Genomic DNA, 15886 nt, shown 5'->3' with positions numbered 1-15886 from the left:
TATTTTTTCCCAGACTCAAGAGGCTGAGGGAAGAGTGTTTCATGTACCTCCTACTTGGCCTCAGGGTTGGGCATAAGAGTCATGAGTTGAGCCAAGATGAAATAAGAGGATGAGGAGGCAGGTTGTCTACAGTCCATACCCTACTCATTACTGAAGTTCTGACTTATTGCTAGCCTAATAATTCTTTTCTAAGAGGGTTCCAGAGAGAGTACAGGGAAAATAGAAGTGCCACAAAGATAGAATTTTAATGAGCTTTTCCATCAACTACTTGTAAGAGAGCGTTCTCTTCTTAAGTAGCATGTACTAGCTCAAGTACACCCTTTAAAATTCAATGCACCAAGATGAAGACGCTGAGAGGAAAAGCAAACATGTACCTCTAGCGCTTTGTGAAGTACCAAAGGTTCATAATGGCAGCAACTCAACTCACACTCCATCTTCTTGTAAAAAAATCATTAGGTTTGAAAAGCCATTATTACTAACCAAACATAAGGAAAGTTGCTTTTGAAACATTAACAAGTTTCCATTTCTCTACAGTCCAAAATGCTACTAGAGCATGCCTTCAGAATTTGACATCTCATATCCGGGAATCATAATAAATCCTCTTACAGCTTAGGTGTTAATTAACTGTTAATTAAATTTGGGTAGCTAAGGAATTTTCCACATGAAATAATTATGCATGCCCACTACTTCTCTAACAATCAGGAAACCAATAAATAACAGGTTTCCCGAATGCCACTCAAGAATAGGGCCAAAGCCAAGAATACACTTGAAAATCTTGGCCCTTGATCATGGGTTCAGTCCTTCCCAGAGTAAGCTAAGTAAAACTGGACTAAAATGGCCAGGAGTGATTTCTAATGGCTCTGTGAGATCAATACCACACTAAGCAGAAGCAAAATACCCTCCTGTTATACCTGATAGTGTTCTCACAAACTTATAAATCTAACACAAAGCATTTTAACCCTCTAGGCCCTGATTTTTTAAAACTTACATATATATATATATATATATATATATATATATATATATATATATGAATAGACATTTATATATATATGAACATTTTAAAAAAATTTTTAAATTACAGAAATTTAAATTTAAATCTAATAAAATTTTAATAAATTTTACTTAAATTTTTAAGTAAAAATCTTAAATTAAAAAATTTAAAAAATAGATATTTTATTTTAAAATTACATATATGAATAGACATAAAAAGCATATGCTATATTAAAAGTATTTTTAGATGACAGTACTCTTTCCATCATCTGTAACAACCACCACCATCTGTGTTTAGATACTTCCTAAGACACAGAGCACTTTTATGCACATTGTCTGGTAGCTCATAGGTACCATCCTCACCTCTGTTTTGTTGAAAAAGAAATGTCTATTTAACACAGACAATAATTTGTTCAAGACCACCTAGCCAGTCCATGGAAATGGCAGAACTTAAATCTAGTTCTTTTCATCATACATTCCCCTACCCCTCCCCTCTCTCATGACTTCAGATTAGCATAACCATAGATGCAGCACTGCCTGCCCCTCTCTCTCACTTTCCCTGTACAGTCTGCAATGATTTTTCAGGGGCTCCCTTTGTTTCTCCCTAACCATCTCCAACCCTCTATTATTCCCTTTTCTGACCTAAGATTGCTTAGCTTTTCAATGAAAGTATTTCTAATAAAAAGCAGAGAGTCATCACATGGATTATAGTGGAAATGGAATTCAGAAGTCATTCATTTAAAAACATTTTATACTTTCAGCTCTATATGGATATTAATCATCATCTAAATCAGTTTGGCTCCTGAGTTAGGATACTGATTATCCTGAGTTAGGATACTGATTATCTGACTCTCTTGAGCTACCATATTTGGTATAGTAAAGAGCAAGAGACTTATGCTTCCAACAGGTCCATTTCAAAAATGCACCCAAATCTACTTGGCTTCCAAGTTCAAATCATGACATTTCAGGTAGCAAGACATACCTCTACTTTGAAAAGTAGTTAAAATATTACTATTTTTTTTTAATTTTATTTATTTATTTGACAGAGAGAGAGAGATCACAAGTAGGCAGAGAGTGGGTGGGGGGGAGCAGGCTCTCTGAGCAGAGAGCCTGATGTGGGGTTCGATCCCAGGACCCTGAGATCATGACCTGAGCCAAAGGCAGAGGCTTAATCCACTAAGCCATCCAGGCACCCCAAAATATTACTATTTTTAAAATACAAAAAAGGTGAAAGCCATTAAAACAAGACAAATAGTATTTTAATTAAATACTGAATTTATGAGAACTACTATAAACCTTATGAAAGAAGGGGGACATCTAGAGAAATCTATATGTTCTCAGAATCATTACATAAGTTAAGAAACTAAGAAAAAAAGGAAGAAACACAGAAAGAAACAATCATTTTCTATTTCCCTACCAGATTGAAACTTCACTATTTATGGGATACTGAAAAAACCCTTGGTGCTCTTCCGGGGCAAATGTGTTGAGACCTTTTTTAGTGAAATAAAATTGGTCTTTAGCAGACTCCTGAGAAAGATGGCAACCACGACAGAATGCATCTTTGCTAAAATCTGCCTAAATTGGAAAATAATTCCAGTTGTGTTCAATGTCAAGAGGCAGCACTTTTTCTTCCTGAATTTGGAGAACATGTGATTTCTGGTTGATAGGGAAGAGCTAGGCTGAAGTGGTGAAGCTGGCGAATATGTGTCAAATAATTCACATATGAAATACCAGAAATCTAATCAAAACCAGGAAACACAGGTTCTCGTCTTTCCTGCCAACAACTTGCCACATTCTGAACAAGGTCACATCTCTGGGCCTCAGTATCTTTAATTCTAAAATGAGTTAGCTTTGATGATACCACTTTTGATGAGGTCTGCCTCAGCTCTACAATACTCTGATTCCTTGTTTATTTAAAAATCGTTTTACCTTTGTCATATATCTACAGATAAGGTGAGGGGCAGGGGGAGAAGGAGAGGGAGAATCTTAAGCTGGCTCTGTGAGGAACCCAGCAGAGACCCCAGTGAGGGGCTCAATCTCACAAACCTGAAATCATGGCCTGAGCCAAAATGAAGAGTTGGATGCTTAACCAACTGAGCCACGCTGAGCCACGCAGGAGCCCTACCTTTGTTACATTTTTAAAATGTTCTGTGATGGTTATAAAAGCAACACACATTTGAGTGGTATTTAAAAAAAAAAAGACATAGTGGTGCCTGGGTGGCTCAGTGGGTTAAAGCCTCTGCCTTCATCTCAGGTCATGATCCCAGCGTCCTGGGATAGAGCCCTGCGTCCGGCTCTCTGCTCAGCAGGGAGCCTGCTTCCTCCTCTCTCTCTGCCTGCCTCTCTGCCTACTTGTGATCTCTGTCAAATAAATTAAAAAAATCTTAAAAAAAAAAAAAAGCCATAGATAAGTAAATAGAAATTACCCACAATCCTATCACACACAGACAATGGCTCTCATAAAAGTAATGTATGTGTTGTTTTATAACCCATTCTTCGTTTAACATATTCAAACTTGACTTGGCATTAAATTTCTCCTAGAACATTGATTTTTTTTTTTTAATGGGCATAGCAAGAAGGCAGACATTTCAGAATTACTTAGGGATGAGCCTATGAAACAGTCCCTGCCCTCTCTGATACAGCCCTGAGGGTGCAACCCCTCCCATTCAAGAACCAGTATTGTTGCCATTAATTGCTATTTCCTTAGGAACAAGAGGGCAGAAGCAAGCCTAAGTGCACTGTGCCTCCAAAAATCACTTTTAATGACTGCTGAATTGGAATGTACCATCATCTATTAACCAATTTTCTTCACTGGATATTAAAGCTGGATATTTATAATAATATTTTCATTATTAAAAACATCATAATGAACACTGGTATAGCTCTATCTTTGTGCATATTTGTAATGAGAACTTTGATACTTCCTCTTTGTTAACTAGTAATAAAAATTAATATTTGAGGTGTTATGAGGTTGTGTTAAGTTGCAGTCTCTCATTCTGTTTCAGAGAGATCCTATTAAATACTGGATCTAACATAAAAAGAAAAGATGCGCCTTAAGTACGAAGTTTGGTTACTTACCAGCATCTTTGAGCCAACTATCATATAGACGCACGGTTCTTGACGTAAGATCACTGAAGGCCATTTTCCACAGGATTTACTGGCTCTTACAATGGGTTCTTCAGTACAAGAAAAAAAAAATAAATAAGTTTATGATCTATAAGTGCAAATAAAGCCAAGTTCTAATAAAACAATATGATAAATGCTAAATATTTAATAGGAATACTTGGCAAAACAACAAACTTGTACTGAGGGTAAGTGCATTAGAGAACCACATTAAACCCTGATACAGTGGCAAAGATTTAAGATTTTTCATCATTATAAGAACAATGCTTACTTTGCTGAAAAAGGCTAACATTCTGTGTACAAGATAAAAAAGGAGTGAATGATTCTAAGAACGTTCATAAGGGTATCTCCCTTTTACAGCAACAGTGCAGATTAGGAAAAGACTACCTTCCAAGGCAATTCTTGAAATAAAAACCGAGTAGAAGAAAGTCAAGCAGATATACAAATATTCCAAGAAGCTACTCTGAACTAGGACGTATAGCTGATCTCCAGGCATAAAACAAGGTCTTCCGTATGCCAAGTCTTTATAATTTAAGTGGACTACAGGTAGAAAGAAGGAAGGAAAGAAGATCTACAACAGCCAAGGAAAAGCTGCCTCGATTATCTGGACAGATACATAAGAAGAGTTGTAAAAAGACGTCTTCGGAAGAACAAAACAAAACAAAAAAACTAGTGAAAGGAAACTAGCCCTATTATATATTAAAAGATAATCTAAATCTTCAATAAATAAAACAATGTGATACTGACACACAAAGAAGCAAACCAGTGGGATATAGCAGAACATCCAGAAATACACCAGATACAGTCAGGAACTATATTTTGTAAATTCTCAGAAGTACATTCTCCCACATATGAACACCTCTGAAATCAGCATACCTCTTAAAGATGTATGGTATGCCATAAAATGAAGTGTATTTGATTCAAAGCCATAGAGTGGGAAGATGAAATAGCTCTGGAGATGGATGGTGGTGATAGTGCACAACAATGTAAATATACTTAATGTCCCGGAACTTCAAACTTAAAAATGGTTAAAATGGTAAATTTTACATCATGTATGTTTTATCACAATAAAAAAGAAATTCTTTAGGCCTACAAAAGGAAAATTCAAACTTTCTTTTAGCATTCTAAAAGCCATTTTAGAATATAAGCGCATATATTTGGAACATAAAATATTTCTTTTTAAGACATATAGTATATGATAAAGGTGGCATCTCAAACCAGTGGGCATTGAATTACCAGCAGTTTTTCAAAAAATGGTGTGATACAATGAGATAGTCATCTAGGGGTAAAGGTTGAATCCAACTATCATACCATAAACCAAGATAAACTCCAAGTAGATCGAAGATTTAAATAAGAAAAACTGAAAGAAAAAGAAAAACAGAATCATGAAAGTACTAGATGACAACAGAGAAAACACTTTTCTAGTCTTGGAGTGGGAAAGGACTTTCTAATTTTGACTTAAAATACAAAAGACATAAGAGAAGACTAACAAATGTAACCACCTGAAAATTAAGAGGAAAAAATTAAAAAGTAAAAAATGACAAACAGGAAAAAATATGCTCAGTTCATACCACAGACAAATGCTACTCTCCTTAATATATAAAGAGTTCTAAGAAATTGATTTAAAAAAAAAGACCTATAAGAAAAGAAAAACATGGGCAAATCTCATAGAAAAGGAAATACAAATGGCTCTTAAACATATGAAAAGTTGTTTACCTTTAATCATAGTAAGAAATTTATACTATTTTATTACAGTGGATGGGCTAAAATCCAAACATTTTTATCAGTCTGATTGACGTAAATCCAAAAACATGTTGAGAAGGCTATGGTAAACTCATACATTGCTGGTGGGAGTGCAATGACCCTTGGTAATGCCAATTTGGTAGGAGAAAGTATAAACGCATTTTTTTTTTATAGCAACGCTATTCTTAGAAACATCCTATAGATACACATGCACATATGCAGAATGACATATTCAAGGTTATTCATTGCATCAGTTAGTAACAGCAACAGACTGGAAACAAGCCAAATGTCTAATAAAAATGGACTGATTAATAAATGATAATACATCTAAACCATGAAATATTATGCTATTTTAAGTAAGAATGAGGAAGTTCTCCATGTGCTGATATGGAAAGTCATCCAAGATAAATCTCTATGTGAAAAAAAAACAAAGGAAGTTACATAATTTTAAAATGAAAAAATTTTTATATTAGAAAGGAGGAAAGCAATGAGAATATAAATTTGCATTTATTTATATTAGCACAAAACAAATTCTGCAAAGATATCCATGGGTAAGGGAATGAGGTACAAAGTGGGCTGAAGGGGTAGAAGGCAGACCTCGTACTGTTCGGTTTTTAACTAATGTGAATACATTACCTATCCCAAAAATAAAGAACTGAAATATTTCAAAGGGAAAATAAAGGAATAGGATCAGCTGCACCTTTGCTGGACCAACCTACTTAAACATCCATACACAAATGCACATATAAACAAAAGAGATTTTTATCTTAATTCCTCAAGGGTCCATCCCCTCCAGAGGATCTCTCCAAGTTCGGGGAAGTATCTCAGCATGGCTTTGGTACATCTTACCTCCTCAAGCTGAGTTCAGATTCAAGAATTGTGGTGAGGCCAGGGTCTTACTGGAGTCAGCCTGAGCTCTTCCCTATGGATCCCTTCTACAATGACAAAAGCCTTGGTTTGGATCTCACCATTTAACAGCTGTATGACCCTGAACAAAATGAAAGCTCAATTTCCTAATCTGGAAAATGGTGATTCTACAACCCACCAAGATAAAATAAAGTATCTCAGAGTTGTTGTGAGGACCACATGAGATAATACATACTTGTGACATTTAGAGCACAGAATCCAATAAAGAATGGACATTTTATCAAAGTCAGACATCATCACTTGCAGAGATAAATTTTGCCAATTTAATCAGAAAGCATCTGGCCAAACTCATTATATAGTAGAGCTGAATAGCATTTTATGCAACAAATCTAGAGAAAGCTCTACTGCTTTTGTTTTAAGAACTGGAATGTCCAATTATATCTGAGTCTTCCCTTGATGTTTTCCAACTATTTTGTTCTGAGTGTTTTTAAAATTTTTTATTTTTTATTTTTTTTAGAGATTTATTTATTTATTTATTTTAGAGAGCCTGAGCGAAAGCAGGAGGGGCAGAGAAATCGGGAGAGAGAATTTCAAGCAGTCTCACTGAGTGCAGAATCCAGTGTGGGGCTCGATCTCACCAACCTGAGATCATGACATGAGCTGAAACCAAGAGTTGGACATCTAACTGGCAGCAGCATCCAAGTGCCCTGCTATAAGTGTTTAGACCATGCTAAAAGCTATTTACCTGTACAGGCACCTTTACTGCAGGTAAAACAGACCTCGAGCCATTATTCTTATAAACTCCCAAAATAATGCAGTTGAAATTACTCCAAACCAAGATTCTAATTATATATGGTATATGGTGAGGTTACATTTCAAACTATTATTCTGTTTTCCAGAACACAGACAATATGCTTGAGGTATCTGATCACTTCATCCATTTGGCTCAAAGCTATCTTAACAGTCATTGCAAAGTGGAACTCATCTGAAAGAATTTCTTGGTGGAATGCACCCAGATGAGGATGGGACTTTAGAGTTGCCTGTGATAGGAAGTAGCTAGCAGGAGCCCAGGAAATCTAAAACCATGGCCCACCATTTCCAGGTCAATCCTCACGTGTAGAGATTTATCCACACCCTGTAAAATACATACAGGACATCTTCTCTGGGGGAAAGAAGTGGTAGAGTCAGCATTTGGCTTTCCTAGGGCATGTCATGATCCAGGAGCAAAGCCATATGGTTTCCCTTTCTCTTGGATGTCTGGAAGGTTCTGAGCTCCCACTGATCTTTGCTTTGGAAATCAGACATCAGGAACAAACCTGCAAGAACACATCTGCTGAGGGACACAAAAGGAGCTATAGGAAGGTACCAGCATAGGGATGGAGGTTTATGGTGGAAATGAGGCTAGCAGGGTAAGAACAAAACAGCTGACCTTTCTGTGGAAAGCCAAGTCTGCCCGCATACAGAGGTGGTGGTTTGAAACTTCACCCCTGTACAAAGCAAGGAAGGAGAGAAGGGCAGGGCAAATCAAGCTATTTCATAGAAATCATAATTTCTCATTGGAGAACTGATAAGGGAAACATGCCTTCAAATGCAGTGTTACAAAGGAGAAAAGCAGAGCCAGCTTACGAAGCAAAAGGAAAACTCAACCCTGAATCATCAGAAGAGGATTGGGGGAGGGGGGGTGGTTCAGTAGTGAGTCAGAACAGGGCATTGGGACCTCAGGCTACACGGTGGTAAAAGGTCTTCAGGTGAAAAGTGTCAGACAGCATCTCTCTGAGTAATGATGCTGGAAAACCAGAGTTCACATGGAGTCTCCAGAAGAAAAAATTCTGAGATAAGATGTAAAAATCTCAGGAAGAAATCAAAGACTGCTAGGGAAGCCTCCACTTAGATATTAATCTGCAGGTTTCCTGTGTATTCCCTGCCCCACCTGTTTCCTCCCTGGATCCAGATTCCCCTTCCACCCCCATCCTCTGTACATAAGTGGAAAGAAAGCCTCAAGGAGGTCATGAGGACAGAAGGTTTGGGTGCTTGAGTTTGCTCCATCCCAATGGTATAGTTAGACTGAGGCTGGGAATGGGATCAGAAACTTTTAAGCATATTAAAATGTGAGGAATGACTATAAAATAATAACTTATTTGTTTAAACCTAGATTTCCCAACCTTGGTTGTACTGACATTTGGGGACAGATAATTGCTAGGTGTGGGAAGCTGTCCTAAGCACTATAGGCTGCTTAGCACCGACCCTGGCCTCCACCCCCTAAATGCCAGAACTCCCAAGTTGAGACAACCAAAAAATTTCGAGAAATTGACCAACTGCCAATCCCTAGTTGAGAATCCCCAATTTAAACCAAACAACCAACATTTATGCATCCAGATAAGAGCAGTTGGTTCAGAGTTACTACTTTCGCAATTATACATTTATTTCAGTGATGCTGTCATTCAAAAAAAAATTTAAGCTTTTCTTCACAAAATGATCTTAGAGTTTTTCAGAATGTCATTTAAATAGCTCTAAGGGGTAAAAAATCTTTGTCTACTACATCTAGAAGTCAGGTCATAACCAATCATAAGTTAAGAATGATTCTTGGGGTGCCTGGATGGCTCGGTCAGTTAAGTGTTTAGCCTTGGCTCAGGTCATGATCTTGGGATCTGAGCCCCACATTGGGCTCCCTGCTTGGTGGGGAGTCTGCTTTACCCTCTCTCTCTTCCATGCTCTCACTGTCCCTCCCTCAAATAAATATATAAAATCTTAAAAAAAAAAAAAAAAAGAATGATTCTGAAGGAAAATGGATGAAGCTGAGCTCCACCTTGTTAAGTGGGGTGAGAAGCATGGCAATGGAGAAATTTTACTTATGATTTACTACTAACATTTTCAACTTATACTTCATAACCTTAAGAGAGTTTCAAAAAAAAAAAAAAATCCGGAAACGTTTAGAGTCATAGCAATATTAGTGGAATAAATGTATTCCTGAGGTAACTGAGGAAACACTCATTTATATGTATATATTCCAGCATATTAGTTTAAATCTTTTTCTCTATCATCTACTATGAACTCCAATTAAAAGAAAGTGAATTTAGAACCTGAAATAGACTCAGTGAAAAATGATTTCGAATAACAGATTTTCAATGTTGTTAATTACCATACAGGTATATGTGAATGTACACACACACACACACGCACACATACACACACACACTGCAGAAGCAAAAATACATGTTTGACATACCTTCCATACAGGATTTTGCATTTTAAGGTATATATCTGTTTCTTCTTAGGATTTCCTTTATCAATCCCCCCGAATTTTTTTGCCATTTCTATTCCATAGCTAGGTTGTATAAATTGTTTCAGGAATGAAACAGAATAGCAGAAGAGAAACAGAAAGTCTTATCCTGGCTTTAGAATTAGGAAAGCTTAGGCACTTTAGCCATACAGAAGAACCCGAGGACACAAGAGATCTGAGAGGAAACATCTGAGGTTTCTATGTCTTCTAGCATAGAAGAGCTAGTTTTGGGACTGATGAAGGAGGAGTTGGAGGGAAAGCAATTAGTACCCACCTCAAAGAGAAGGGCAAGAAGCCCTGGCAAGATGTCAGGCAGGATTAAGGGAAGAGAGGGCAGAAATGGTCAGACAGCTGCCTGGGTAGAGGGGGAACAGGTGGCTGATGGGGCCTTAGGCTGGCATAGAGAGTTTCTCTTCCTCTAGCATGGAGCAGGAGCCACAGAAACACTTCTGAGTATCCTTGACAGGCCCAGAAGAATTGCAGAAGAGCTGTAGAAAATGAAGCAGTCATGCAGCTAGCGACAGCATAGACCTGCGGGGACAAGTAGCCAAAGAGTTGATGGGACCCTGGATGTCTCAGGGAGAGCAATGTTGACCAAGGACATCAAGGACTAAAGGGCTCCTCCTTCCAAGTAACATGATCTTACATAAGCTTGTTTTAACTTGCTGAGGGGGATGAAGTGGGGGAGTAGCCTATTTAGAATGGCATGAAATAGGTTCCTGCCACCCCCCAAAATAAACCTTTATTAAAAAATAAAAACTGAGCTGTAAAGAAATGAAATTTTGTTCTTACGTAGCTGACTTTGTCAGTTGAGGTTTGAAACCATTTACTTTAGGTATGGAATCAGGTCACTACATTTTTTCCCCTTTCCCTATCCCTTATCTCAGTGGTTGCCAGACGTGGTTGAAAATCAAAATTAGCTGAAGAGAAATCTAGATTCAGTTAGTATATTTGGGGAGATTCTGATGATGGGCCAGGTTTGGGAACCTTTCTCAAGGCTGCATCAGCCATTCTGAGACACAACACTCACAACATGAGGAAATGGCATAAAACTCATGACAAAGGATCCAGTTAATGAATGTCACCTGGCTATGATAAGACATCTGGGTCAAGAAGGGCAGTAACAGTAGGTGCAATCAATACTGGTAAGTTTTCTCTGGTGATGCAAAACATCCCATAAGAGATGTGAAATCTGGGAGACCTTTTAGTCAGCACATACACCCAAGATAAGGAAACTAACCCCCTATTTTTTTTTTCAAATTATTTATTTGAGAGAGAGAGAGAGAGAGAGAGAGAGAGAGAATGAAAGAGCATGAAATGGGAGAAGGTCAGAGGGAGAAGCAGGCTCCTCGCAGAGCTGGGAGCCTGATGTGGGACTCGATCCCAGGACTCCAGGATCATGACCTGAGCCAAAGGCAGTGGCTTAACCAACTGAGCAACAGAGGCGCCCCTAACCTCCTATTTTGAGAGCGAAATAAGCTTGAAGTTCCCAAACACCTGGGAAAGGGAACATCATTGCTACATCTTAGGTCTTAGTAAATTACAGAAAAATCAGAATATAAGTCTTGTCTTTTAGGAAAACAAAACTAAGCACAAAAAAAAAAAAAAACAAAAACCTATCTGACTTTTTGTTTTACAAATAGGAATGTTATGGTACCAGGGAAGAGATTTTTGTCTGTAAGAGAACACTCGATTTGAAGTGGCTTAAGCAGTAAGAGGATGAGTTCTAGAAAAAGAATCTAGGGACGCCTGGGTGGCTCAGTTGGTTAAGCAGCTGCCTTCGGCTCAGGTCATGATCCCAGTGTCCTGGGATCGAGTCCCACATCGGGCTACTTGCTCCGCAGGGAGCCTGCTTCTCCCTCTGACTCTGCCTTCCACTCTGTCTGCCTGTGCTCGCTCTCACTCTCTCTCTCTCTCTCTCTCTTACAAATAAATAAATAAAATCTTAAAAAAAAAAAAAAAAAAGAAAAAAAGAAAAAGAATCTAAAGACAGGGAAATGTCTTCTGAGTTGATTATTATCTCTTTTGTTATTCTGGTGGAAAAAGATAGTGGCAATCATTCCAAAGATCACACTCTCATACACCTTCATCCAGACCAGTAAAGGAGTCTTTTGTCTCCTTTTTAGGAGCTTCAAAATGCCTTCCCAATGCTCCCCAGAAGCCCTTGAAATGTCCCTTCCCAGAGGTACATCCCAAGCCAATATCTAAGCCAAGCACTGAGAAATGATGGGGACCCCTTTGGTTTCTTTAGGGTAATTGGTACTGTGTTTACCACAACCCCACAGTAACATGTGGAAGCACAGGTCTTCAGAGAGGAAGAGGAGCCTGAAATAAGAGCCAAGAGTGCTTATCCCACAAGGAAGAAGGGGTTTAGCTTTGAGAAACAATGTCTGCTGAAAGTGTGCATTGAACAGATTACTCTGTAGTGACATTTCTAATGTGGATTGAAGCTCTGAGACTGAACCCATCCATCTCAGTGCTGCTTGTCCTGCTGAAAAGTGCTTTAAGTAAGACGTGGTTACTATGTTAAGCAAGCCACACAAGACTTTCTAGTGACTTTGATATATCTGCTATTTAGGATTATCTTGTGCCACAGTCTCTTTAATGATACAGATGACACACTCTAAATTCATAAACACAGGAGAGCATAGGGTTGAACTCAAAAGGATAATTGTTATGCCACTTCCACGAACTTATGTTTTCCTGACTGGTATACAGCATGTTTAAGTAAAATGGGTCTTTCTCACCCCCAATAACAATGACATGGTAATACATATTAATACTCTATGTGGATAGATTCAGAACTGCCCTTCCATCAAGTTTTTTTTTTTTTAATTTTCAGCATAACAGTATTCATTATTTTTTTATCACACTGTGCTCCATGCAATCCCTGCCCTCTATAATACCCACCACCTGGTACCCCAACCTCCCACCCCCCGCCACTTCAAACCCCTCAGATTGTTTTTCACCATCAAGTTTAAGAGTTGTAATTTCCATGTCAAGCAGGACCTCAAAACAAGTATCTCAAAACAAGTACCATCCACTCCATTCCTCACTATTCCATTATTTCATCTTGATTTCCACTCTTTACTTTCCCTTAATACAGGGACTTTTTAGTATTAGATGCCTCTGGAAAATACAACACTATATACGCAAGATCCACCAGACTAATTCAGGTTACATTTCTGTTTGGCTTGAGCTCTGCAACTTTATCAGTACTCAAGAGCAAAGAAGCAGATAAACTTTAGACGCTCATTTAACAACTTCAACATGTTACTATGACAAGAAACCAGTGATCCTAGCAACAGGCTCCAGCAGGAAATGGAAGTCATGTAAACCTTTAGCACAATGCTAAAGCACGCTATTTATTGTGCTTACCCTCAATCTTGTGCTAACAGAGGGCTTCCCAATCTGAGTAGACCCATTAGTATCCTTGCCAAGTCTGTGGCCCCAATGCAGCATTTATCTCTGGAAACATCAAGCAAATTTAGAGAAGATGCAGAGAACATTTGGGGTAAATAAAGAAGCTGCTAAGTTCAGTGCAGTAGGGAACAGGACAATAAAGAGGGATCCCTGCCCACAACCTCCACATGTGGGAAGAGCCTAGAAAATGGGATGAGTAACTCTGAGACAAGCATCCAAAAAACTGTACAGATGGGAGTGACCACCAGGACCAACAGGACTTGATTCTCTGTCTGAAGAAGTAAGGGGTACCTCAAGGACACTTTCACTCCTGTTTGTAACCCAAGTCCTAGAACAATGTCTGGAGTAAAACAGACGCTCAAGAAATATCTGCTGATGGAATTCTGAAATGTGGTAAACACAGAAGAAGAAAAAAGGAAGTCAAGGCAAGGCAAGAGGGCCAGACCAAATACCCCACTCCTTCTTTTCCACTTTGTTCCAGTGAATGCCATATTCCCCTCATTCATTTTCTTTCCAAACTAAGGTATGTCATTGTGCAAGGAAGTGCTGAGCAGGATACAATATTATTTTAAAACCAAGGCCCCTCAATTCAAATAACTTTCGATTTGGCAGGAAAAAGAAATGCCTACACAGATATCTAAAATGCAAAGCAGAACACAGGGTCAGGAAAACAGCTGACAGAGAGTACTACAGCTTCTAGGAATGAAGGCTTACTTCTGGCCCATGTGACCAGGAAGAAAGGCCTATTGGAGGGGAGGATACATGACCTGAGCTTTGAGAATAAGATTTCAATAGGCAAAAATGCAGGCACCTGGCAGAGAGGAGGGACACGTACTGCAAGGAGAGGGATCTCCAAGGGAAAACTCATTCATTTGTTTTCTCAACTAATATTACTGTTTTTTTTTCTTTTTACTGGATAGGAATGATCGATTAAAAAAAAAAAAAAAGATTTTATTTTATTTATTTGACAGACAGAGATCACAAGTAGACAGAGAGGCAGAGAGAGAGAGGAGGAAGCAGGCTCCCTGCTGAGCATAGAGCCTGATGCGGGACTTGATCCCAGGACCCTGAGATCATGACCTGAGCCGAAGGCAAAGGCTTTAACCCACTGAGCCACCCAGGCACCCCGGAATGATCGATTTTTACTTCTTAAGGTATAACTGACATACCACATTATGTTAGTTTCAGGTGTACAACATAGTGATTTGATGTTTTTAAACATTGGGTGATGGTTACAATAAATCTGGTTACCCTTCTGTCAACTTACAAAGTTAATACAGTGCTGACTATATTCCCCATGTTGTACACTATATCCTTGCAACTTATTTTATAACTAAAGTTTGTACCCCCTAATCCCCTTCACCCCTTTCACCCACAACTCCCCTCTCTGTGGCGATGACCAATCTTTTTTCTGTATCTGTAAGTCTGCATTTTGTTTTTTAGATTCCACATATAAGTGCTATTATGCAGCATTTGTTCTTCTGTGTCTGACTTATTTTACTTAGCATAGTACCCTCAAGGTACACACACACACATCTTCTTTATCCATTTTTACCCGTTGATCACTGATGAACACTTCGATTGCTTCCATATCTCAGTCTTTTTTTTTTTTTTTACTGGATAGGATTTTTATTTATTGTGCTGTAATTGACATACAATATTATATTAGTTTTAGATGTACAACACAGTGATAAGTGAAGCTGCAGTCAATATATATTTTTTGAATTAATGTTTTTGTTTTCTTCAGATCAATACTTGGTAGAATTGCTGGGTTATATGGTAGCTCTATTTTTAATTTTTTGAGTAACCTTTACGGTTTTCCATAATGGTTAAACCAATTTACATTCCCACAACAGTACTGAAAGATTTCCTTTTCTTCACATCCTGGCGAATACTTGTTATTTTTTGTCTTTTTGATGACAACCATTCTGATAAGTGTAAGGTGATATCTATTTGGTTTTGATTTACATTTTCTTGATCATTAGTGATGTTGAGCATCTTTTCTTGTACCGAGTGGCAATTTGTGTGTCTTCTTTGGAAAAAATATCGATTCAAATCCTCTGTCCATTTTTAATTGATTTTCATTTTTTTTTTCTGTTGTATGAGTTCTTTACACATTTTGGATATTTATCTCTTATCAGATATATGACTTATGAATATCTTCTCTCATTCAGTTGGTTGCCTTTTCATTTTGTTGACAGTTTCTTTCACTCCAAAGAAGTTTTTTTTGTTGTTGTTTTTTGTTTTTAAGATTTATATATTTTAGAGAGAGAGAGACAGAGCCAGGGGAGGGGAAGAGGGAGAGGGAAAAGGGATGCAGACTCAACACTGAGCAAATGCCCAACACGGGGCTCAATCTCAGGACCCCAAGATCACCACCTGAGCCAAAATGAAGAGTTGGATGCTCCACTAACTGAGCCACCCAGGTGCCCCCTGCAGAAACTTTTTAGTTTGATG

General features: G+C 38.2%; 1 protein-coding gene across 2 annotated transcripts in view; it reads right to left on the bottom strand.

Moving 5' to 3' along the window:
* ELOVL7 (ELOVL fatty acid elongase 7) overlaps positions 1-15886 on the bottom strand; it is a 76985-nt gene that overhangs the window by 21913 nt on the left and 39186 nt on the right. For both annotated transcript variants that reach the window (XM_082725902.1, XM_082725903.1), the window contains exon 2: positions 4072-4169. In XM_082725902.1, coding sequence (XP_082582028.1) covers positions 4072-4135 — 64 coding nt within the window. In that variant the 5' untranslated portion in view covers positions 4136-4169. The remainder of the gene's footprint in view (positions 1-4071; positions 4170-15886) is intronic.

The sequence above is a fragment of the Mustela nivalis genome, assembly GCF_964662115.1.
Source record: "Mustela nivalis genome assembly, chromosome: 3".
In the NCBI taxonomy this organism is placed as follows: domain Eukaryota; kingdom Metazoa; phylum Chordata; class Mammalia; order Carnivora; family Mustelidae; genus Mustela; species Mustela nivalis.
Note: the sequence above shows the minus strand (reverse complement) of the source record. Positions and strands in the feature narration are given on the sequence as shown.